This window comes from Gossypium arboreum, chromosome 9 (assembly GCF_025698485.1).
Source record: "Gossypium arboreum isolate Shixiya-1 chromosome 9, ASM2569848v2, whole genome shotgun sequence".
In the NCBI taxonomy this organism is placed as follows: Eukaryota; Viridiplantae; Streptophyta; class Magnoliopsida; order Malvales; family Malvaceae; genus Gossypium; species Gossypium arboreum.
The window spans coordinates 66,043,402-66,067,864 of record NC_069078.1 but is presented as its reverse complement, the minus strand read 5'-3'; the positions used below and the strand labels follow the sequence as shown (position 1 = coordinate 66,067,864).

At 30.4% G+C, this 24,463-nt stretch overlaps 2 protein-coding genes across 9 annotated transcripts; one reads left to right on the top strand and one right to left on the bottom strand.

Moving 5' to 3' along the window:
• Positions 1–8,462: 8,462 nt before the first annotated feature.
• LOC108455909 (protein OXIDATIVE STRESS 3-like) lies at positions 8,463–9,768 on the bottom strand. The gene is made up of 2 exons (XM_017754485.2): positions 9,312–9,768; positions 8,463–8,849 (listed from the first exon to the last, which is right to left on the bottom strand). Exons 1-2 carry the CDS (start codon positions 9,605–9,607, stop codon positions 8,573–8,575), a joined length of 573 nt encoding a protein of 190 aa, XP_017609974.1. The 5' UTR covers positions 9,608–9,768; the 3' UTR covers positions 8,463–8,572.
• An 8,113-nt stretch (positions 9,769–17,881) lies between these two features.
• LOC108454177 (protein HEADING DATE 3B-like) lies at positions 17,882–22,765 on the top strand. 8 transcript variants are annotated; one of them, XM_053019578.1, is made up of 6 exons: positions 17,882–17,967; positions 18,909–18,967; positions 19,059–19,301; positions 20,451–21,265; positions 21,465–21,516; positions 21,665–22,765. In XM_053019578.1, the coding sequence occupies exons 2-6, from the start codon at positions 18,962–18,964 to the stop codon at positions 22,652–22,654; spliced, it is 2,106 nt and encodes a 701-aa protein (XP_052875538.1). In that variant the 5' UTR covers positions 17,882–17,967; positions 18,909–18,961; the 3' UTR covers positions 22,655–22,765. The 8 variants fall into 8 exon arrangements, with proteins under 8 accessions (XP_052875538.1, XP_052875539.1, XP_052875535.1 ...); XM_053019579.1 differs by lacking the exon at positions 17,882–17,967 and adding an exon at positions 18,019–18,191; XM_053019575.1 differs by lacking the exon at positions 17,882–17,967 and adding an exon at positions 18,023–18,255.
• Positions 22,766–24,463: the final 1,698 nt, after the last annotated feature.

Below are 24,463 nucleotides of genomic sequence, written 5' to 3'. Positions count from 1 at the left end.
CTAGCTCGTGTGTCACACACAGCCAATAGACACGCCTGTGTGTCTAAGCCGTGTAACTCACTGACTTGTTTAAATAAGTTACAACAGGCACACGGTCGAGTCACACGCCCGTGTGCTCAACCGTGTGGGGCACAAATAGGCTTGGTTTAAGCCATATTTCTCACCCACTTTAAGCACACCTAAACCACAACATTTCATACCATTTTAATACACTTATAGGCAACCAAAACATGCCAATTCATACACAAATCATGCCATTTCATCTTCAACCATTTCATTACTCAAATCATAACCATAAACATACCAAAACAATATGTCTTCAACCATTTCACTACTCAAATCTCACTACTCAAATCATAACCATAAACATACCAAAACAATATGTCTTCAACCATTTCACTACTCAAATCATAACCATAAACATACCAAAACAATATGTCATTACCAACAATTTCACCTGTCTTTCCTATGCATTTTTCTCATCATTTCATCAACAAATTCATGCCACAAAATATACCAATTCATCATCCCTATATCATACCAAATCAACCATGATATATCATTGGTAACCAATCAAAACAATTAACCACTTAGCCATCACAACAACCATACCAAACATGCCAAAACACAAGGTTATATATACATCACATATCACTTACCAAATTCATAAATTAAGCCAACCCAAATGGCCAAATACACACCCACATTTACATCATTTACAAGCTAACTCTTATGGCTAATTTTCATAGCTCAAAACATATCACAATAACACTAGCCTATACATGCCATATACCATATTTACAAAGCATCAAAAGTACCAACAAGTTGCTCGATAGTGTGACGATGTTCCTGATGATCCCTGAGTCCGAGCTAGCTTCGATTATCTATAAAACAGGGAAATAACACACAAAGTAAGCTTTAAAAGCTTAGTAAGCCATATTCAAATAAAAGTACCATATGAATCAACACCATTTCCATCAATAGGCAAACTATGAGTAAGCACATATAAGCTCACAAACCTTTCCCAATATATACATATTCAATATCATGAGTGAGTTTATCAATTACTTTCCTTTTTAATACTCATATGAATCTCGTACGTACCTGAGTCACTTAACACATTCACACATTCTTTCTTGACTTGACTTTGCCCGTTGAACTTTTTGGAATAATTAAGGATACTTGGAAATCACATATAACTCGTACAATGCCATATCCCAGATATGGTATTACATGTTATCACATATCGATGACGATAGCCCAGCTATAATCTCACACGAAATCAAATAACGATGCCAATGTCCTCGACATGGTCTTACACGTAATCACATAATGATGCCAATGTCCCAGACATGGTCTTACACATAATCACATCTCGTTAATCCTAATTTCATGACATTCATATCCTATACTATTTCTAAAGTTCATACAAGATTTTCGGATATTGTAACGCTGTCGATTCTTACTCGTATTTGATCATTCAATATTCATAGCAGTTCAATGATAATTAAACATATATAATTCAATTTAAAGGCATTTATTTGCATATGAACTTACTTTGTATTCGAGATAAACGGATTGGATCGACTATTCGATAACCTTTGATTTTACCCGATCTAAATCTGATTTCTTTCGTTCTTGATCTATATACGTTCAAAATTAACTCATTTATTCATCAAATCATTCAATTCAGTCCACAAACACCTATTTGGGCATTTTTACACTTTATCCCCTAAAGTTTTACATTTTTACAATTTAGTCCTTATTTCACAAATACAAAAAATTCATGAAATTTCATTAAACCCAAGCCTAAACGAATTTCATATAGGTCCCTAGAAGCCCAATACTTTTATTTATTTCACATTTCAACCCTTCAATTTACAATTTTCACAATTAAATCCCTAATAGGTATTTTTACTCAAAATCACTTAACAAAACTTATATAACTATAAAAAAATATTCATTTTTCATCATAAAACATTCAAAAGCTTAAGCATTCATCAATGTCACTTCAAAAAATCATTAAAAACTTCAAAAATTAAGGCATGGGCTAGTTAGAATACAAAGCAATGATCTCACAAATGTAAAAATTATCAAAACCGAGCTAAAGTCGTACCTTAATTAAGCTATGCAAGTTTTGAACCCTAAATGAGCAACAATGGTTCCTTTTCTTCTTCAATATTCGGCTAGATGATGAAAATTGAAGGAAAAATGGCTTTTGTTTTATTTAATTAAAGTTAATTTACAATTTTACTATTATAACCTTAATGAAACCATTATAAAATCACTTAATACATGCCCACTTATGTCCATTAACCTTTAAAATGGTATAATTACTATTTAAGGCCATCGTATTAAAAAGTCAAGGCCAATTGACACCTTTAACTAATAGCATGCAACTTCTACATTTAACGCGATTTAGTCATTTTTCTCAAATTGACTATTAAACGATAAAATTAGCTCACGAAATTTTCACACATGCATATAATCATGCTGTAAACACATAAAATAATATTAAAATAATTTTTCAACCTCGACTTTGTGGTTCCAAAACTACTGTTCCAACTTAGCTAAAACCGGGCTGTTACACCAACTTCTAACCTAAACGAGCCACGAAGTTACTATAAAACAGGGGAAAACAAACCGAGTAAGCTTTTAATCTTAGTAAGTTCGTATAACGGGAAATTAACTTACCATTCATTTACAGTTAAGGTAAACATACAAAATAAATCTAAAACAATTCGGCCAATAGCCTAAACACATATCTTCATCAAACATGTTAGTCGAGTATTTCTCATGAATATTAAGAAACATGTATAAGTTCATCAATAATCAATTTCCATATACATATGCTTTTCACTTCAAGTATTCATGAAACATGTACAAATCATATCCTTGTATTTTAAGTATATACTTGTTACAATTCATCTTTGAGTCATATTATCTCATGTAAGAACTTTGCCCGTTGAATCATTTAAAATATCGATGGATGCATGGGTAGTACACACGAAATGTATAAATCTGTAATCCGTCAATTCATATTCGGGAATGCTCATAAGAGCACATAAACGGAAAGCTCTCTCTAGATCCATATAACAGGAAACTCATCTGAGTCATGTAACGGGAAGTTCAAGCGAGCCAATATCGGGAAGCTCCGAAGAGCCATATATCGGATGCTTATAAGAGCTGTGGTGTGTCCGCAACACATGCAGGATTACAACCAATTGGGGTGCTCCGAAGAGCTATTAAAGGGAAACTCGCAAGAACCATATAATAGGAAGCTCATGAGAGCCAAATATTGGGATGCTCATGAGAGCTAATAACGGGACGCTCTTTCGAGCTGTGGTGTGTCCGCAACATATGCAGGATTACAACCAATAGAGATGCTCCGAAGAGCTATTAATAGGAAGCTCACAAGAACCATATAACAGGAAGCTCGTGAGAGAAAAATATCAGAATGCTCATGAGAGCTAATAACGGGACGCTCTTTCGAGTTGTGGTGTGTCCGCAATATATGCAGGACCATAACCAATCCAGGGACCCTGTATCCATCGAATATCATCTATTCAAACGAGACTTAGCACTTTTCAGACATTATCGAATATGCGATCCATTCTTATACATAACAATTTTATACATTTCACATACATAACATTCAATTCAAACATATAAATATACAATTTAGTTACACGAACTTACCTTGACAAGTGTTCGTGTACAAAAGCTACTAATCCGACACTTTCTCTTTTCTTCAATCTAACTCCGCATTTGGTCTATCTAAATCTATATAAACAAATTTAACTCAATTTAATAAAATTCATATTCAATTCAATCCAATTCACATCTTAGGTAAAATTACCATTTTGCCCATATATTTTTGATTAATTACAATTTCGTCTCTAGGCTCGGAATATGAAATTCATGCAATTTAATCCTTATTCCAAGCCTAGCCGATTTTTACATATAAAAATAACAGCTCATGCATTTCAAAAAATTCATAATTTTTCCATAAATTTTACCTTTTTTCAATTTAGTCCCTAAATCATAATTTCATCAAAATTCCCTTAACAAAAGTTGTTTATCTATCAACAACTTTTTATTTTCTACCATAAATCTTCATAACTCATGCATACTCATCCATGTCAAAACCCTATTACTTTGATAACTTTACAAATTAATCCCCGAGATAGCTAAATTAAGCTATTACAATTTCAGAAACATAAAAATTATTAAAAACGAAACTTGAATACTCACCTAATTGAGCAATATAAGATTATCGATTCTTCAAGCTTTAAACTAGGGTTTCCATGTATTTTTATTTGGGAAAAATGATGAAAATAATGATATTTTGTCATTTAATCATTTATCATCATTTATTATTTCCACTTTCCAATTTAGTCCTTTTCTTTATCAAATTTTTCATTGATGACTAATCATACTTATCTACTAACTCTTCTTAATGGTCTATTTTCCATATAAAGACCTCTAATTTTGAATTCCATAGCTACTTGATACTTATAGCTACTAGAACTCAACTTTTGCATTTGATACAATTTGGTCCTTTTATCAATTAAACATGTAATCGGTAAAATTCTTCTTAACAAAATTTTTATACAATATTCCTATCATATGGTAGACCATAAAAAATTTTAAAATAAATTTTCTTCCAGACTCGAATTTGTGGTCCCGAAACCACTGTTCCAATTTAACTGAAAACGGGCTGTTACAATCTATTCCTAAAAAGCAGAACTTACCTTATTTCTAAGAGCAAAAGGATTGGTTAAGGGTCATTTTGGTCGAATGGTATGCTATTGGAAGGCCTATGCTCCTTTAGCCAAGGCAAGTGGCCAATTAGGTCATAACTTTGGGCGACATCAATCAGGAGGTCAAAGCCATTTGTTCTGCTGACACGTGTATAGGTTGGGGAAAGGTTAACAATAGCCTCCCCTAAGTTGAAAAGTAGGTTACAAAGTGACCTTTCGTGAGACATTTCTTTACTCACATGTTTTGAGATAGAAAAAATGTTTTTTTTTTGTCGAGAAAGATAAAAAGTTGTTTTAATTCTTCTAGAAGGTTTGCCATAAATGCCAAGTTTAATCCAAATTCACTTAGGGAGTAATGGCAATGATGAAAGGTGTTTGACATGGTGCATATGGTCAAATGCCATTGGTCATAGCCCTCAAACCTAAAACGGTGTGCTTGTGAAGACCTTTGAGAAAATCTATAAATCTTAGACTTGGTTGTCTTTGAAACCTTTTTTGTTTTATTTGATTTTCAAGGTTTTTCCTTTGTATTTTCAATCATCTGAGGTTCTTCTTTGGTTGTTAGAGTTATAGGCTTTCTTGTGTTCATCATCAAAGTTTCTATAGACGTTTTTTTTCTCCCTATTTCATTTGTTGTTGTCGTAAGGATTTAACCATGTCTAGGAACTAAGGATCAGGATTTTCAAGGGGAAGGAGCTCTACTAAGGATCAGTCATGGGGGAACAGGTCCATCGTCGTGGAAGATAGGTCCACCACCATGACATCAAGTTCAAAGGGGGAAACCCATAATATGAAAAAGTAGTAGATGAAGTGGTTGTTAGTGGTATGTACAAATGTATTACCACCACGAAGCAAGAGATGTGGAGGGTATTGAGGTGCAAGATGCTCCTTCAAACAATGTACAAAATAAAATACGTCACTTTCGACATAATAAATATATAATTTCATCATTCAAAACAACTATTTCCAATTTCAAAATATTCATGGTAAAACCACCCACACCTTCTTACTTTCAATTATTCACATAAAATCATTCATTGAATTATTTATAATATCATTCACCATTTATTTCATCTGTAAACATAATACTTTCATCACTTAAATATAGAAAATAATTCGCAAACTTAATTCTTACAATTTCACATCAAATTATACAATTAATAAATATAACATAATAATTTAAAAACTTACCCATATTTTCTCTCACTTCCATCTTTGTTTTCAAGCCTCTATTAGTTTAATATGAACGGACATTTTGAATTAGAATTGGATTTGATATCTCACTTGAATTTCAAAGAATTTTTTGTTAGTAATATGCTTGAACAAGAAAATGACCAAATTGTATTAAATGTAAATTATTTTTCCTCTCCCACATTAGGGTATTTATAGAAGAGAAATATTTCTCTTCATATTTCTAGAATTTTCTTTATTTATCTTTATTTAACATTTAATTAATTTTATCAAGGGTTCACATTTAATCACATGATTTTAATCCAATGGTTATAATTTTCCTCATAAAAATATCACATTTTTAAATTTAAAATTGAAAAATAATATTTAATGACAAAATAATCAAATTGCCCTTTAAAATATTTTGACATATTTAAGACATAAGGGTTAAATAGTCATTTTACCCTTTCCCATCACTCATTTGTTTGACAAATGGCATACTTATGTGTCCTAAGTATAAAATTCATGGTATAATTGCAATTAAGTTATTTTCTCATAAAATAGTAAAATTGTACTTTAGTCCTTATATTTTTCACCACTTTCCACTCTAGTCCATATTTCAAATTTTCGACTCCATCTATTGATTCATATCCATGTCATATTCATACAAAATATTCCTTATTGATTCATATCCATGTCATATTCATACAAAATATTCCTTAAATTTTTCCCTTTTTCTAGAATAGTAAATTTGCACTTGTAGCTCATTTTCATAAACTTTCAATTGAATCTTTATTAAACTTTCGCTATTCATACTTTCTTTTCATTGTCAAAATTTGATTTTATTATCATTATTCAATTAATAAACTCTTACTTTTTGAAAAAAATTACTATTTATCTTTGAAATATTAAATGTTTCATAACTTAATTTTTATTAATTAATTATTTAACATTAAATTAATAATTAAATATCAAACCATATAAATTATATTGAATCAATCAATTCAATCCATTTTAAATATAAAAATTACCAACTTTTAACATTTAATTTAATGACTAAAAGAAATAAACAGTTTCACCACTGATTTTATATACATGGAAACTAATGTTCAATCTTCTTTACAATATTTTTTTGGTGAAAAGACAAGAATTTGAAAAAAAAAATACAATAAAATAAAACTAGTTCCCCAACAAGGAAATGTCAAACACTTGAAGATTTTCTCTCCTTTCTTTAACTAGTTTTGCGATTCTATCAACCTCTTCATTCTCCTCCCTAGAAATATGTCGAATGTCCTAATGTCTTACTCTAGCCAAATTTTGGAGAATTCCCCTAACCAGAGTTGAGACTAACTCATTAGGAGCCCGGTTTTGGATAGCTAGAATTGCCTCCATGCTATCAGTTTGAATCAACACGGTGTCATAATTCTGCTCCAAAAGAAGCGTTAATCCATTCAAGATGCCCCACAATTCAGCTTCCATAACAGAGCGAAAGCCCAAATACATGTTGTAGCCTAAGATCCATCTTTCATTTTGATCCCTCATAACACCCCTAATTGCAACAAAACCAGAACCCTTTTTAACAACACCATCAGATCTTAAGCGAATCCAATTATTGTGCAAGGTCAAAAGTGGTGATGATATTTGCAAAGCCCTCTTACTTGCCTTACTTTTAAAGAATCTATAGTGTTTAGCCCAACTGCAAGATACTTTGATAACTTCATTTGTACTAAAAATTTAAAAAATACACTTATATAATCCTTCACAAATCGAGAAATTAAATTTTTACATCTTTCGAGTTAAACGAAAAGAACTCAAGAAGTGACCTTTATCCCCCACTCAAATGGAAAATTCTTTATATAATCCCTTTTAACTTTTAGGAAATCATAAGTTAATATAATGATAAAATTATATTTTGTCATTCCAAATTTTTTTATTCATTTTCACTCAAAACAATTCTTCTAGCTTCTCTTGTTGGAAATTATAGATTGCAAATTAATTATTTATGAGCACTATTCAAATTTAAAGTGATGATTTATCATCTTGCAAATTAGTTATTCATAAGCACTATTCAAATTAAAAGTGATAATTTATCATTCAATGAATACATTTCCGTGGGACATGTTTCTTCCATGAAGTATGTCCAAAATGAAGGGTTATGACTCTTCAAAATAGTATTCCTTGAGTGCATATAAATAGAGGGATTATGGTGCTCACAAATTACATTAAAATCAATTCAATTTCAGAAATTAGAATAAGTGTTAAGGAATTCCTTGATTTTGCTAATTAAAGGAAACTCAAAACTTCGTTGTATCATGGAAAGATCTTTGTCTTAACCCTCTAACAACTTCTTGGGGCAAATAGTTCTCTTTAGAAAATGTCACCCGCACCTAGAAGTTTACTGTTTATTTCTATATTAATCTTTTTTTCTATAGTCTCCACTCAAATTATCCAACATCTCTCTTGTCTTGGATTTGAACATTGTAAATAAAAAAAAAAAAACCAACATTGAGAGAGCTTCCATAAGTAAAGTTTTGGGGTTATAATCTTGTGGATCTTCCCGCACTAAGGAGTAAAATGTGGCTCAAGTTCAAATATAGTTGAAATTCAACATGGTTATCGAATACCGAAAATCTCGAAAATTAAAATTTCTTTGGAATAGGAATTATGGGAGGCCTACCACTTAAAAAACTACTTCTAACATTCCTCCCTAGGCATGACGATGAAAGCCCATGATTTCTCCATAATTTCTTACCAATGGTGGCCCTTGGAGGAGTGTACAATTTATGGCTTTTACATGCCTTCAATTTCTTCCTATAAAATGGGGTTTCCTTCTTTGCAAGTTCTTCAACGGTGTTCACACTTGAAAGTGATGTAAATGTTTGTGATTTCCCTTGAAAATATTTGGAAAGTCCTCTCCTATAACACCAAAAAAACTCGATCGTTAAGCATATATGATATAAAATCAATTATCGATAATACAAGAAAATATCTAAACACATGGTTGAAAGCAAAGGGAGGCAATGGCGTTGGCTTCCAGAAAATGGTACATCTACTATTTAACTCTTTAAAATTTATAAAATTACATATTAATATAATAATAAAATTATATTTAAAATTTATGATTCATCTACTGTTCCTAACGCAAATTTTCACTTAATTCCTATCTAAATATATTTAACTTAGAATTGATTATATATATATATATATATATCAGTTCTTGTATATGCATAAACATGTTAAGCATCCAGATAATACAAGCAAAAATCTAAGCATATAACTTAAATGATGTGGGATAACAGTATTTCATGGTACATAAATGAAGAAATATGCATATAGAAATTTGTAAATTAGGGTTTATATATGTATGTATATACTTACTTGATGGGGAGTTGGGCCATGAGCTCAGATAAATGAAACAAAGGTCCATCAATGGTGGAAGAAGATGAAGATGAAGATGCATCATCCACCATGTCTAATGATGATGATGATGAACAAGTTCTTGAATATACATCCCCGATGAATGATGATGATGATGAACTTGTAATCTCATCATCATCATCATAAATAATGATATGATCATCATGATCCTTCATGTTCATCCATTGATCTTTCTTCTCAACAAAATTTGGAGTACTTGCAAACATTCCATTATTCATATCAGCTTCTTCACCCATTTCTGCAAATTCTTAGGGGAAAAAATAATTTATGAATGTTTCAGAAAAGGAAAAAAAAAAAAACCAAGGCAATACCTATAATTATGAAGAAGATTAAGATTTATATATATGTATATATTTATAAGTGTATATAATTTGAGAAGCTGATATGCATGACATGAAAGCATACATCTGGATTAGGTTTGTTGTTATCTTTTATTATTTATTTTCAGGATAATGTCTGTATGACAGAAAACACACACATTTTCCATGATATTTAACAAAAAATGGTTAAATATATTTGGTACATGATATTAATTTTAATATTCAATTTGGTACTTAAATTTTTTTGTCTCAATTTTATACTGAGTTTAACATCATTTTTCAATTTGGTGCCTAAATCAAAAATTCAATGAATATAATTGACATGTATATTCTAATAAAAAACCCCAATATTTATTAAAAGAAAAAGCTCTAATACTAAATTGAACATTGTAACTAAATTTAAGTATGAAATAGTTTATTAACCGAAAAACTATGAAATGTGACCAAAATTAACATTTAAAATTTAAAAATTTAATTAATAAAGTGAATGGAAAAGAAAAAGAAGAAGAAGAAAATCATTGTTTAAGTGTTATCAAAGTATTTGGATAATTTCTAAAGTTAAAAAAAAATTTAAAAATAACCTTGGTTTAAAACAATAATAAATTTCATGTAAAAATAAATTTCATTAAATATTTCATACAACTAATAAATAAGCTTAAAATGCCCAAATTCATATTTTAGTACATCTACTTTTTATTTTAAGAATTTATCTTTTATTTTTAAAATTTTAAAATTTAAGTCTATTAATTAATCTTTTAAAAATTATTTTATTAAATTCATGTTCATTACGACGTCATTTTTTAGTTACATTGCTACAAAAAATCAAAATATTACACCAAAAAATTAATAGTATTAACAATTGGATGTAAATTTTGAAGTCTGAAAAATCTTAAAAATTAAAATAGAGAAACTAAATTCCAAATTTATAAATAGTAGAGGGACTTATAGCATATTTTAACCAAGAAATAAAAATTAAGGTTGAAGGATATACACGTGTTGTTTGCTGGGAATGGAGGTGGATGAAGTTTCCATGCCCTAAGAGGTTAGATTAGAAGTGGTCTTTGTCAGTAGTAAATTATTAATAGCTTAGCCCTTATCCATAAGATTCGACATTATCTATTTTGATTTTTTTTGGACATAGAATTATGTAGTAGAATAATTATAAAAGATGATAAGCTTATTGCCTTTCAACGTCCAACACCAACATTTTCAACATCTTTTAATTTCAAATTTAATCAATTTATTCAAATATAAAATTAATAATGAGTACTACCTCAATTATTATATCAAAACTACTAAATTTTAAATTTTAAATTATATAAATATAAGGTAAGTAAATGCTTTGGTCCTAAAATTAGAAATTTGAATTTTAATATTTTAAAATATATAAAATTAATAATGATAAAATTACACTTTAATCCTAAAATTATAAAGGTATAAGGCTAAGGCATTATCTATTTTAATGATTAATATATATAATCTAAATTTAAGATGATTTGAAATAAATTTACAAGATGTAATTCTTTTTATACAATGTATAGAATTATTCATAGTCCTTCTCAACTTATAAATAGGAAAATAATGCATTTCAGCGCATTCAAACTTACATCCTCCTACATAGACAACAATGCCCATATTAATTTTTTTAAATCGAATCAAGTTTTACTCGCCCTTAATCTAATTAACAAATATAACAAAATTTTTTAATCAAACCTATAGAGAAATAAATTAAACCATTATTTCCTAATTCAACCGATTTAACTGATTCAATTAGATAAATTATTTATAAAAAAAAATTCGAATCCAACCAATTTAGTTCACATAAATAAATAAACGTTGAAGGGAGGGCCACATTGTTTTTGGTTTCCTATAGTAAGAAATTCACAAGCCGCTCTGATATTTTCTAGCGTTATTTCAGCAAAATCCTAACCGTTTGGGGTGGTGGGTGGGGCCATCATCGCATCATCACCATCATCTTCCACGTAAGCATTACTTTTTAGAAATTATATATTATCGGTGGGCTACTCAGTAATCACATGATCCCAAACGCTACGAATTACATGTGGCAGACAATTAGGTGGTGACCTAAATGGATAACTATCACCCATGTGGAGAAAATCTAAAAACTTTTATTAATTAACGATGTTGACCTTTGACTTTCCCCATCCTTCTCTTCAAATTTTAGGTCTAATTATGGTTTCAGTCCCTTAGTAAATTTGATGAATTTGTATTTAATTTTAAAATATATTTTTGAAAGAACCTTATATTTGATACTAATATGTTTACATTGAATAAAATACTTCCATCCGTTCAATATTTTTTTATTATTATTAATAATAAAATGTTTGACTATGTTAATATTACAAATTAATTAAATATCAATATAATGGGATAACGTTTTAAGAGATTTTTTTTATATAAAAAAACTTTTATCCATATTTTGGTATGCCAAATTCTAGTCAACCATGAATAAGTATGGGATATGAAGTGTATGAGAATATGTATCGAAGATGATAATGGATTAGGGCGTGAAGAATATTGCCAAATCCACTATTGTTCTATTGTTTGTATGATTTGTCTTGCTTTATTGTGGATGTTAAATTTTAAATATTCCTACCACCTTCATGAAAGTTGTATATAGCCATAATGTCCATTTGGCCATGAAACCATAATGTTAGGCTCAAAGTTATTTAGAGGGGGTGAATTGGGATTTGAAAATTCTTTTCTAAAGTTAAGAGAGGGTAGAAAAACTTGATTAGCATCAGCATTATTTTCAGAGAAGGAGAACGTGGGTTCAAACACGTTGAAATGTGTTTATCCTTCTATTTAAGGGTGTGAAAGGGTGATGGGTAGTTGTATACGTTGTATCAATAAAAAAAATAGGGTAAAAAAACTTGACACGATTGATTTTTGGTGGTTCAGTTCCAATTGCTTACCTTTACTATCTTAACCTCACTTACCCGGGATTTTCTTAATTTCCTAACTTGAATAAGATACTTTTGAAGAAAAAAGTATAACCTTTACAACTCTATTTTTTTTGTAAAGCTAAAATAAAACATTTTTCTTTATTTTTCAAGGTTAAACTAAAACCTTTCTAATTTTTATAGCTCAACTGGAAATCCTTCCCAATTTACAATTGAAGAAATTAAAATAAAGAAAGAAACTACTTTAAGATAGGTGTTTACAAGATTTAGGGTCACTAAAAACTAGAATAAAACTTGACCCAAAATTTTGCAATGAAGCACTAAAAAACTACAAACAAGAAAAAGATGAAAAAAAATCAACCTTTTAAGTAATTTTATCTTTAATTTGGTACTTGATATTGATCTCTTTCATCTTATAATATTCTTGAGGTTTTCATCTATCAAAGAATTAATTTGTAATTATTGAAGACAAAATATAGCTGTTGCAACCTATGCTAATGATACCTCTAAGAAATATAGCTATTAGATACACTGTAGTATCGATACCATGAAGCTAGATATTGATTAGGGAAAATATTAATACTTTGCCCCTCTAGAATTATTTGTGGCTACTAATTCCCCAAGGTATCGATATACTTTAGTACTGGGTATTGAATTACTTTAAAACCATTTTAAACAGTTTTAAAACAATTTGGTATCAATGCCAAAACATGAAGTATAAGATAAAACATATTTAGACCATGTTTTTGAGTATCTTAAAGTCTTGAAAATGTATAATAAAAATATTAATAATATTACATAAAAATAATTTAAATATATATAATTTATTATATCATAAAGAGAAATTTGTAAAATATGATCTTTGTTCTTTAAAATACATATCAAATATAAATTACGTGAAGAAATAAGAAGGCAAAAACATGGACATCGAGAGGGAAATCAGAATTCCAAACAAAAAAATACGAAATAGATAATTGCAACAATGGACATAATAGTATACATTAAATTTGCAAAAAACATGATGCAATTAAAACTCGAATGTTCGACCTTTTGTATGCTGCCATTAATGTCCCATGTGCAGGGTCGTGGAAGGCCTCAGATTTTCGATAAGTCAATTTACTCCATGCGAATAAATTTTAAATTTAGATAAACTATTAAAATAGTCACTTATGTTTGAAATGTTACGTCTTAATCACTTACATTAACGTATTGTAACATTTTAGTCACTGAGTCATTAATTGCTGTTAACGGTGTAATGGTAAGTTAACGTGGTATGTTCAATCATCATAGGTATTTATACCAATACCTAAAACTACTCATAACCGCTATATATTCTTTTGGATTTTTTTTTGAATAGTTTTATTATAGATTTTAATCATATCTTCTCTTTTCAACACAATACCTAGAACTACTCATAACTCCTTTCCAACCCTTAAATAGGAGACAATATGCTTCAACGCACTCAAACTCACGTCCTCCTATATTGACAACAATACCCATGTTAATCGAGCTAAGACTCAATTGGTTGATATCATTCGAATTTATAACATTCATAGTTGAATAAATTTGAATAAATCTAAGTTTAGGTAATTTTGGCTTTTGGATTTAGGTTATTCCAATTTTCCATTTAGATTTGTTGGATAAGACTATTTCAAGTGTTGCTTGTTTAGGTAATCTTACATTTGAATGGGTTTAAATATTATTGAGTTTAGGTTGTTGACTTTTTATAATTTTTTCGAGTTTGGATTTTTATTAATTGAGTTAAAATTTTGACTTCAGATCAAAATTGAGTTGAAAACTTACATAATATCTTTGTTTTATGGACTTCAATTTGAATGTGAAACATAAAAAATAGACATGTTATTTACTCAAAGTTTTGTGGTTACTAGTGTAATAAAATAAAGAATAGTTAGTATAAATTTAAACTTGAAATTAGAAAGATGAGTCAAAACGCTTATAAAAAAATAAGACTTCATCAACATAAGCGAAAAATTTTCCTTCTCTTTGCTAAAATTAAGTTATGAGAGTGGCTGAATATTATCAATTGAATTAGTTTATAACTAATTTATATATAAAAACATGTGTAAAAAATAATACTTCTACGAAAAGTAACAGCAAAGTCATGTAAAAGTATCCGGTAATGGGATGCACAATTTCTTTTAGTACATTACAATTTTGGGTAGAGGGCAATAATATTCACTCAAATATTCAGTTCATTCTATTTTGGTCACTTAATTATTAATTTATTTTAGTTATTTAACTTTCCGAAATTAAATATTTTAGTCATTCTTTTGTTAGTTGCCTAACAAAAGTCTAATGTGGGCTTTGTTTTATTGGCCTAATAACAAATTTAGCTCTCTAATGTTTACACATTCTATTAATTTGATCCTAAATCTAAAAAATAACAAATTTAGCCCTCTTTGTGTCATTTTAATCCTAATTATAAAAAAATTAAAAATATTGAGGGCTAAATTTGTCATTTTAAGTTTTTAAATATATTTTATAATTTTTAGAATTAGAACAAAAATGACAAATTTTGTAAACGTTGAGGGCTAAATTTGTTAAATTTTTTAGATGTAGGATTAAATTGATAGAATGTGTAAACATTGAAGGGCTAACTTTGTCATTAGACCAATAAATAGTTGAGTGAATATTTTTATACTTTATCCTATAATTTTTGAGGAAGGAGATGAATTGTACATAGTTTTGGATCAAGGAATGTAACATTATTGGAGGTAGGATTTCCATGTTTGGATTTCTAACATTATCTTGCGCGGGTAATTTTATTTTCCCAGGTAATTTCAATACCAAGTAGTTAATCTGACATTCTCATGTTTTTTTCTTTTTTTACAAATTTACCCATATTTTTACTGACTATAATAAAAAAAAGGTAAACTATACTGTAGGTCACCTTAAAATAGCATTATTTCTATTTTGGTTATTCTATTTTTTTTGTCAATTTAATTACTCTAATTAAGATAATTGTTCGAAATAGTTATTGTCGTTAAAAATTATGTTAATCCATTAACGAATTGCTAACGTGACATCTCTTTTTTACTTTTGATTAAAGATAGGAACCTCTCTATAATTAGTCAAAAATATTTTTTTTGTTTATTTGTAACATGAAAATTCTAATTATGATATTATCAACATTTAAATTCTCTTTAAGAAAAGAAAACCTAATGACAACAAGAACGAATCACGACCATAACTCCATCCTTTTCAATAAACCCACCTATCAACATAATACCACCAACCACCCTTTGATGTGAATAAATTCTTCATTAGAAATGGCCAATATTTGTTTTTGGCATTGTTTCATCAGAGGTCAGGCAGCACATTCTTCCCAACCGGCCAAAAGGATAAACAAAATCAAATCGTGTATTGGGCACATTTTTAGATAATAATGGTAGAGCTGAAATGGGTGTAATAAAGAGTAAAGCATGGCAGCAAGGAAAGAAGTTGAAATAATTTAATGATGCCGTTACAACCATAACATGGAGAATCACAGCGTATATCAAAATGATGAACCCTCCAAAAGAAACAACATTCATAACCAACTTAAAATGATCGAATTTCATGAAAAGGTCCTTTTCAGTTGAAATCCAACAAATGCAGAGGAAACGTATCAATAAATTACTTGAAGCCATTGAAGGAAGTGGTCCAGTTTTGCTTCTTCTCTACGTGCCATTATCGTTGGTGGCTTGAGTTGGCCGGTGACCAAAAGCACCACAGCTAGGTTTAATAAGGGCTTTAGCTGTTGTTGGCGGTTGAGTGGCCGGTGGTGCTCTACTGGTAGGTTATGGTTCGTCGTCATCATTGTTGGATCCTCTCTTCTAAAAAAGATTCAAATATTAAAATATTTATGTTGCAAATAAATAAAAAATGCGTTTTGGACTAATTATAAAAGGATCTCTAACTTTTGTCAAAAATTAAAAAAAATGCCACATCAGCGAGCCGTTAGTGGATTAACGGAATTTTTAATAACAATGACTAATTGAACAATTATCTTAATTAAAATGATTAAATTGATAGAAAAAACTTTAAATGACCAAAATAAGAATAACACTATTTTAAGATGACATACAATATAGTTTACCCTAAAAAATAATGAATCAAACTCTCTAGTTATGTGATATATTCTTCATTAACATTGCAATTATATTTATTTATATTATAAGTTGAGAAAATTAACATTTTGTTTGAAATATTACATTTATAACAATTATTTTTATCAAATTTACCCTTAAACCATTACGAATAAAATTTTATTTAGTTTTTTTTCCTTTGAAAACGAGTTTTATTAGGTTAAATTAAAGGTTAAGGGTTTATTTACATACAAATTAAAAAATTAAGGGCTTATTTGGATACTAAATGAAGTATACTGATTAAAGTTTAACTGTTTAACCTCAAGTTGTGGTCAGGGTGTTCACATCCTCCTGTAAGCATAAGGACTTAATTAAATATAATGATAAATTTAAAGGACTTATTAAATATATTATCCTATTATTTTGTTTTGCTACCTCTAAAGTACCGTGAATTAATCACGTGTGATTAAAATATCTATATACACGCACAGCCAAGTTAAAACATAAAATCTTTATTTCCTTTACCGAGATTTGAGTTTAATTAATATCTATTCAGATGTTCATCTTTAATCCCAAGCGCTAATAAAGGGAGTGACTGTCACTCGCATATATGTCACGCCATATGAATCACTATTCGTCCGTGTAAACCATGCACCTAACATCCACGTGAGTATCAACCACGCAACTTCCATTGTTTTCTTGCAAAATCTGGCGAGAAAGTTTAGGAAAAAATAAAGCAAAATCGAAACAAAAGATTGATATTTTTTAGTTTTTGGTCAAAATTTGATAGTAGTCCCTGTACTTTGATAAAATTATAAATTTAGTCCTATACTTTAAAAGTTAAATTTTATTTCATTTTATTTTTTTGATTTCATTCCAATCATTAACATTGTTGAAATTTATCAACTTAGTATATATATTTTTTTCAATCAGATGCGAGGCCATATGAGACTAGTTTAATCAACAAGCTAAGTTGATAAATTTTGATGAAAAATATTAACAGTTATCAATAATTGGACTAAAATTTTAATTTTTAAAAATAAGACTTTTAATTAAGGAAACTAAAACTCAAATTTTAATAAAGTACAAGGGCCGAATAAATATTTTAACCTTTTTTTTTTTTTTAAAAACGGATTTTTAGTTAAAAGATTGGCTCAAAATTTTGAATAACAAATCACATTTGGCCATTAAATCCCCACACACCATCTCGTTAATTACTCACATGTTAATAAGACTCAGTCACTTTGGTTCTTCAAATTTACATGTAAATCTTCCATTTTCCTTTTTCCTTTTTACTATTATTACTCCCTGTAAATTGCTTAGATTTTTTTCCCCTTGTTTTATACCCAATGAAGCAATGTATGTCAGCAACATGATGGGTTACAAAAAAAAAAAAAGGGTTCTAGATGATATGGCATGATCTTGTTTGTTCCATGCAAATTCCTTCAATAAAGCCATGAATATGAGCAACATGATGGAATAAAAAAAGTGGGTTCTTGATGATATTGTAAGATCTTGTTTATACTCAGTCACTTTGGTTCTGCAAATTCAAGTAATCTTTTGTTTCCTTTCAAAAAAAAAAGTAATCTTTTGTTTTGTTTCTCTTTACATATTCCCTACAAATTCTTAAGCTTTTTTATTTTTTATATACCTAATGAAGCCATGGATGTCAACTGGATTAGGAAAAAGTGAGTCATAGGTGATATGGCATGATCTTTGCTGTTTTTAGCTCTATTTAGTTCAATGGTGAATTGGTGATGGGGCCTGTTTGGGTGATAAAAAGGAGAGAGAAAAAAGATCTTTCTGTTTGTGGAATTTTGAAGGCAAACCCTCTTCTCTGACAGAACCATTTTCTACATATTTATGTGTCTCCACCAGCTGTTTGTTTTCTTTTCTATATTTTTATTTGATTTTTTACCCCATTTTACTGGGTTTATGTTGTTAAAAAAGGAATGTTTTTAATTGTACTATTGTGGTAGTGGTGGTGTTGGTATCTGAATATATGCTCAAATTTGTTCTTTTTTTTTTTCTAGCAATAGAGCATGGATATTGGTTAATTTGTATATTATCATTAGTAGCTTTAATTTATTACAAAGGGTAGTGTTCTTTTTGGAGCAAAAGTTTCATGAATTATTGTTTGCGGTTTATGTTTTTCAGAAGAAATTTATCTTCTTTAATCCCAATTACTTCTTTGTTTGCAAATAGGTTGATTTTGGGTGAGAAGCTATTCAATTGCCAGTCGCCAATGCCATCAAGGGATGAAGGTTGGCCTTGAAATGATGTTAAAAGGAAATGTTTTTTATGGTGGAATAAGTATAGCCTGTTTTTGAAATTGAATTTTTTGTGGTGAAAAAGGGCTTTGGAAAAATGATGATGAAAGGAGGAAAAGATGAGGCAAAAGTGATGAACCCTATGTTTCCTAGGCTTCATGTGAATGACGCTGAGAAAGGAGGGCCAAAGGCACCTCCAAGGAATAAAATGGCACTTTATGAACAACTCAGTATCACTTCCCAAAGGTTCAACTCAGGATCACAATCCATGTTGCCTTTTCCACCAAATAATAGCAACATCTTGGTTCCTTCAATGTCATCAAGCCATGTAAGTTTAGTTGGTTTTTAGCGATTTCCTGAAGTCATATGTGATGCAATTGTCTCCTTCAAGTTGCCTTGTTTATTAGTTATCTCTGTTTGTATGTCTGTTTAATCATCTATGTTACTCGTATTTAGGTGTTATTATTAGATGCAGGTATGTTTCAGACACGGATATGGATATGGGTACTTTAAAAGAAAATGTAGAGTAGGAGCAACATGGTTAACCATTTTAGCCTTTGAACTTTGAAGTCCTTTTTGATCAGATGATACATATTGTATCATAATCATATTCATATCCAACACTCACATTGAGTGTGAGGAACATAGCTGGATTTAATCAAATGTTATCAAGCCATGTAAGTTTAGCTGTTTTTTATTGATTTCCTGAAGTCATATGTGATGCAATTGTCTCCTTCAAGTTGCCTTGTTTGTAAGTTATCTCTGTTTAACCATCTATGTTACTCATATTTATGTGTTGGTGTTAGATACGGGTAAGTATTTGAGGGTCTTTGGACGGTCATGTATTTGTATTTATACCCCTGTATGTGTTGGATAAAGATTAGATATGGGTACTTTAAAAAAATGTAGAGTCCGTGTAATATGGTTAACCAATTTAGCCTTTGAACTTTGAGCTTTGAAGTCTTTTTTCATCAAATGATACATGTATCATACGTGTATTCATATCTGACACTCACACTGACTGATTTTTGTTTATAAGTGATATTTTTGAAGTCCTTTTTGGAGTCATATGATGCATTTGTCTCCTTCAAGTTGCCTTGTTTATAAGTGATCTTTGTTTGTATCTCTGTTTAACCATCTATGTTACTCATATTTAGGTGTTAGTGTCAGATAGGATAAGTATATAATATAGGCATCTTTAATTTCCTTTTAAGTTTTTCTATGCATTTGAAGGTTTTTGGACGGTCATGTCTTTGTACTCATATCCCAGTATGTGTTTGACACGGATATTAGATATGGGTACTTGTACCATACCTATATTCATATCCGACACTCACACCGAGTAACATAGCGGTATTGAATCAACTGTCATTAAGCCTCAGTCTCTTCCATTGCATTCATAGTTCTTTACCTTAAAAATTTCCAGTTTATACAAAAGAAAATCGTATGAAGTTCTAAGTTATGTTCATATTTTTAGGGTGGTGGTAATGAAAGGAACATGTTTATGCCATTAGCAAACTCTCATGAATCTTCAGTTTTGGCTGATGAGAAGTTTAATTCTTGTTCCATCCCTGGGACTAAACTAAGCACCATGAAAGGAAATCAAGATCGAAAATCCTCGAAAACTACCAAGTGCCGTAGTTTTGATCCATTGCAACCACTTCATTTCTCGAAGTTCAAGAAATTTTCATATCGGTCAGTAGGACTCGATGATGACCTTACAGTCCCAACCTCTATTCTACCTGGGATGGATCGAAATCATGGTTGCAGTAAGCAAAGTGAAGGTAGGGAAAGATTTTCTAAATCGAACTTGAGCTCTTCGATGCAGTTTTGGGCTTCTAATAAAAAGCAGATGAAGGAAAATGGAAGATTATGTGAAAATAGTCAGGACCTCATGGAAAGGTCCAATTCAATCGTGTCAACCAGAGATGAAATATTGGCCGGCACGTCATTGGACTTGTCAACCAAAATCAAGAACCCAGGATCGTTAAAACGACCACATGCGGTGATGAATCAAGAAAATAAAAGCATCACGGTTGATGTGTTGAATAGTAATGATGTTCCTGATGCAAGGTTGATATGCTCGAGACAATCACTTGGAGTCGATAATGAAAACAGAAATCTGGTGCACGAAGAAAAGACACATGGGGCTACAGAAGTTGAGGGTGTTAACAGACATAACAATGTCCCAGATGCATCAGAGTACATATCTGCTTCCGATATATGTCCTGATGATGTCGTGGAAATAATTGGCGAAAAGCATTTCTGGAAAGTAAGAAGAGCCATAGCCAAGTAAGTATCCTTTTGGTGTTGCTATCTGCGTCTGCTACAGCTAATGAACATCAAAAGGTCTATTGAATTCGGTTTTCCATGACTGCATTTTTGTACCGATATTGAATCATATGAACACCAAAACTCTTCCCGAATGCATTAACATGTGTTGTTAGTTGTGCTTCTTAATGGTATACTAACATTATGTCGTAATTTTCAGCCAACAAAGAGTCTTTTCCGTGCAAGTCTTCGAGTTGCATAGACTGATAAAGGTAGACATCTTAACATGATATTAATCTCATTTCTTGGTTTCATACCAATCGGTGTAACATGAAAACTAAATCACCCTGCTCGATTTTCTTATTTCTCGGATGGAACTGAAAGAAAGGGAATTTACATTGCATATTGCTTTTGGAACAGGTTCAGAGGTTGATTGCTGGCTCACCACATATGTTGTTTGAAGATACATTTCATATCGACAAACCATCTTTCGATGTTTCTGCTATCAAGAAGTTGTCATCTGATGATGTTCCTCAACCACCATTGATTTCTAAAGTAAAAAGTAATTCTCGAAAACCTGATACTAACATCGAATGTGCGAATGACAATGCATTTGCAGAGCTTCCTTGTGCTTCTGCTAATGATGAGACCAAAGGACTTGTTATACATCAGCCTAAATACGAGTCTTATTCTGGAAATGCCTTCTCAACACTGATGACTGCCAATTCCGGGTTGTCTCCTTGGTGTGTCTCACCACCCGGAAATCAATGGTTAGTTCCCATAATGTCTCCTTCGGAAGGACTTGTGTACAAGCCCTACACATGGCCTATACCTCCAACTGCTGGCTTACTTACACCAGTTTATGGAAGCTGTGGTACTGTGAACTTAGGTGTAAGCGGTCGGGACTTTTTGAACACGGCTAAAAATCTTGCAGCTTCTCACCAACATGATATTGAAATTCTTCGAACTGACCCTCCTATAAGTCAGACCACCTTTCCGCATTATGGCATGCCGGTCATGAATCCATCAGTTACTGGCTCAGCACTTGAGCAGATGAGCCTTGTTATTGCAGTCCAGTCTAAGGCCAACTTCACCATGGCTCAACCGAGTTCATGTAACACGTCTAGCCAACCAAGTCAAGCAATCTCATATTCTACTCAGAAACTGCCTGCACCAAATGAGACCGAAATACAAGGGACTACTGCCAGTAGTCCCTCTGAGAGAGCTAAAGTGGATGCACTTCCTCTTTTCCCTACTGAACCACCAACAACGGCAGCTAATTGCGATGCTCGGACTCATCAACAACGAACAAAGGTGATTAAGGTTATACCCCATAACCACGTATCGGCAACTGAATCCGCAGCTCGTATTTTCCAGTCTATACAAGAAGAAAGGAAACAGTATGATTAGTGTTTTCCTTTTTATCTAATGAGAGTGTTCTTGGTTTTGTGTCTGAATATTTGATGTGTAATATTTAAATGTTAATTCGTGTACATATATGCAACATAAGGTTGAAAAGAACCAGTTTTTGTTCTATTCTAACCAATGCTTGCTTCTATGCTTTTATGATCAATAGGCATTTATTCGAGAGCCTTTTTGCAGCTGGGCTGGACCGGCCGGTTCAACTGAAAACCGATGATTCTTATCGTCCAAGACATCCTAAAAACTGAAAACTTAATGGGTAAAAGTCGGCTTTTGTTAATTCGAGATTTAGCTGCTACTTGCCCCTCGTTGGCTAAATGAGCAAATTACTCTTTAACTCCTCCTAAAATTAAAAGATTCAACGTAGACTTTTTTAACCTCTGATTAAATAGAAAATAATATATAATTTTAACTCTTTAGAAAAATTAATAATTTAATATAAGCATTTTTATTATAAAATTTGTAGCTTCCTGTACTCAAACCTCCAATTTCAAATTGTTGTAATAACAACAGTATCAATCGACAATAAATTGACAATAAATTTAAATAAATTTTAAGATGATTTTTTTTTATTTAATTAGTAGTACACGAGTGCCCCAACTTTTCATAAAACTTTCATTGCATAGACTAGTGAAAGCAAGATGGATAAGTTGATGTTTCTATCCATTTTATGAAAGCTATCTCAGTTTTGAATGAATGACAAATATTCACATTTGAATTCGAGTAATTAAAGTGAAAGAAGAACAAAAAAGTGATGTTTTCTTTCTATTGCGATAGCTAACTTAGTTTTGAATCTATATTTCCAACATCCACATTCGAGTTCGAGTAATTAAATCAACATTTCCTAAAATTTGTTTCATGTGCATTTCGAAACTTCTAAGAAAATGTTTACATCTGAGTTCTTATTTTTTTAATCATATAGAAACATTATACTCTAAGAACATGAAAGAACTTAGGAAAGAAAAAAATTAACTATACCAATGTCTAATTTCTTATTTCTTTGCTCACTGGCAAGGTACTCATGAGTTGAGCCTAAGTATGATATTAACACATTTTATATTTAATTAAATTGGTCTAATCCAAAATATAGGTCTAAATTTTTTTTCAAGTCTGCTCATATTTTTAAATGTTTTACTCAAACCCATTTTAAACTGCTCATATAATTTTAATTTAATACTTAATAATTTTATATTTTTATTTATTAAAATTTTATATCTTGTCATTTTAACATAATGTATACATTATAGTAATATATAACTCACATAATATATTTTTGCTTCATCGTATTTTTGAGTTTAATATTTTACTCAAACACTCTCAAATTTCAAGTAAATAATAACTAATCTATAAAATCTAATTTGGTTAATTAATAATAAAGGAAAAGGAAAGTTGAAGAGAAGGGTAAAGGAAATATATATTTTTATGGATAACTAAAAATAATAAAAGAATGGGAAATAATTTTAACATATTTTTATTTGGTTAAGACTTGAAAATGAGAGTTAAAGTAAAAAGTCATTAAAATAGACAAAGGATAAAAATATCCTTTTAAAAATAAAAATTTTATTTTATTTTATTTTCTCTCACTTTCTTTCAATTAGGGTATTAAAAAAATAAATTGATTGACTCTTAGCTTGATTGGCATGAACATTATAGTCAATACAGGAAGACGTGAGTTCAAGTATGTTGAAGCATATTATCCTCCTACTTATGGATTAAAAAGTAAAGTGCGTAAATGTAACTCGTTTAAGAGCTATTCAGAGTTCTTAGTGCTCCATGTAAAGCTTGTTGGAAAATCCG

Bases quoted from the DNA above. Each gene is read 5' to 3' on its own strand.
- LOC108454177 (XM_053019578.1), top strand. The intron at 21,266-21,464 runs GTAAGTATCCTT...CGTAATTTTCAG, and splicing joins GTAAGAAGAGCCATAGCCAA to CCAACAAAGAGTCTTTTCCG. The intron at 21,517-21,664 runs GTAGACATCTTA...CTTTTGGAACAG, and splicing joins AGTTGCATAGACTGATAAAG to GTTCAGAGGTTGATTGCTGG.
- LOC108455909 (XM_017754485.2), bottom strand. From the start codon at position 9,607: ATGGGTGAAGAAGCTGATATGAATAATGGAATGTTTGCAAGTACTCCA. The intron at 8,850-9,311 runs GTAAGTATATAC...TTGGTGTTATAG, and splicing joins ATGGCCCAACTCCCCATCAA to GAGAGGACTTTCCAAATATT.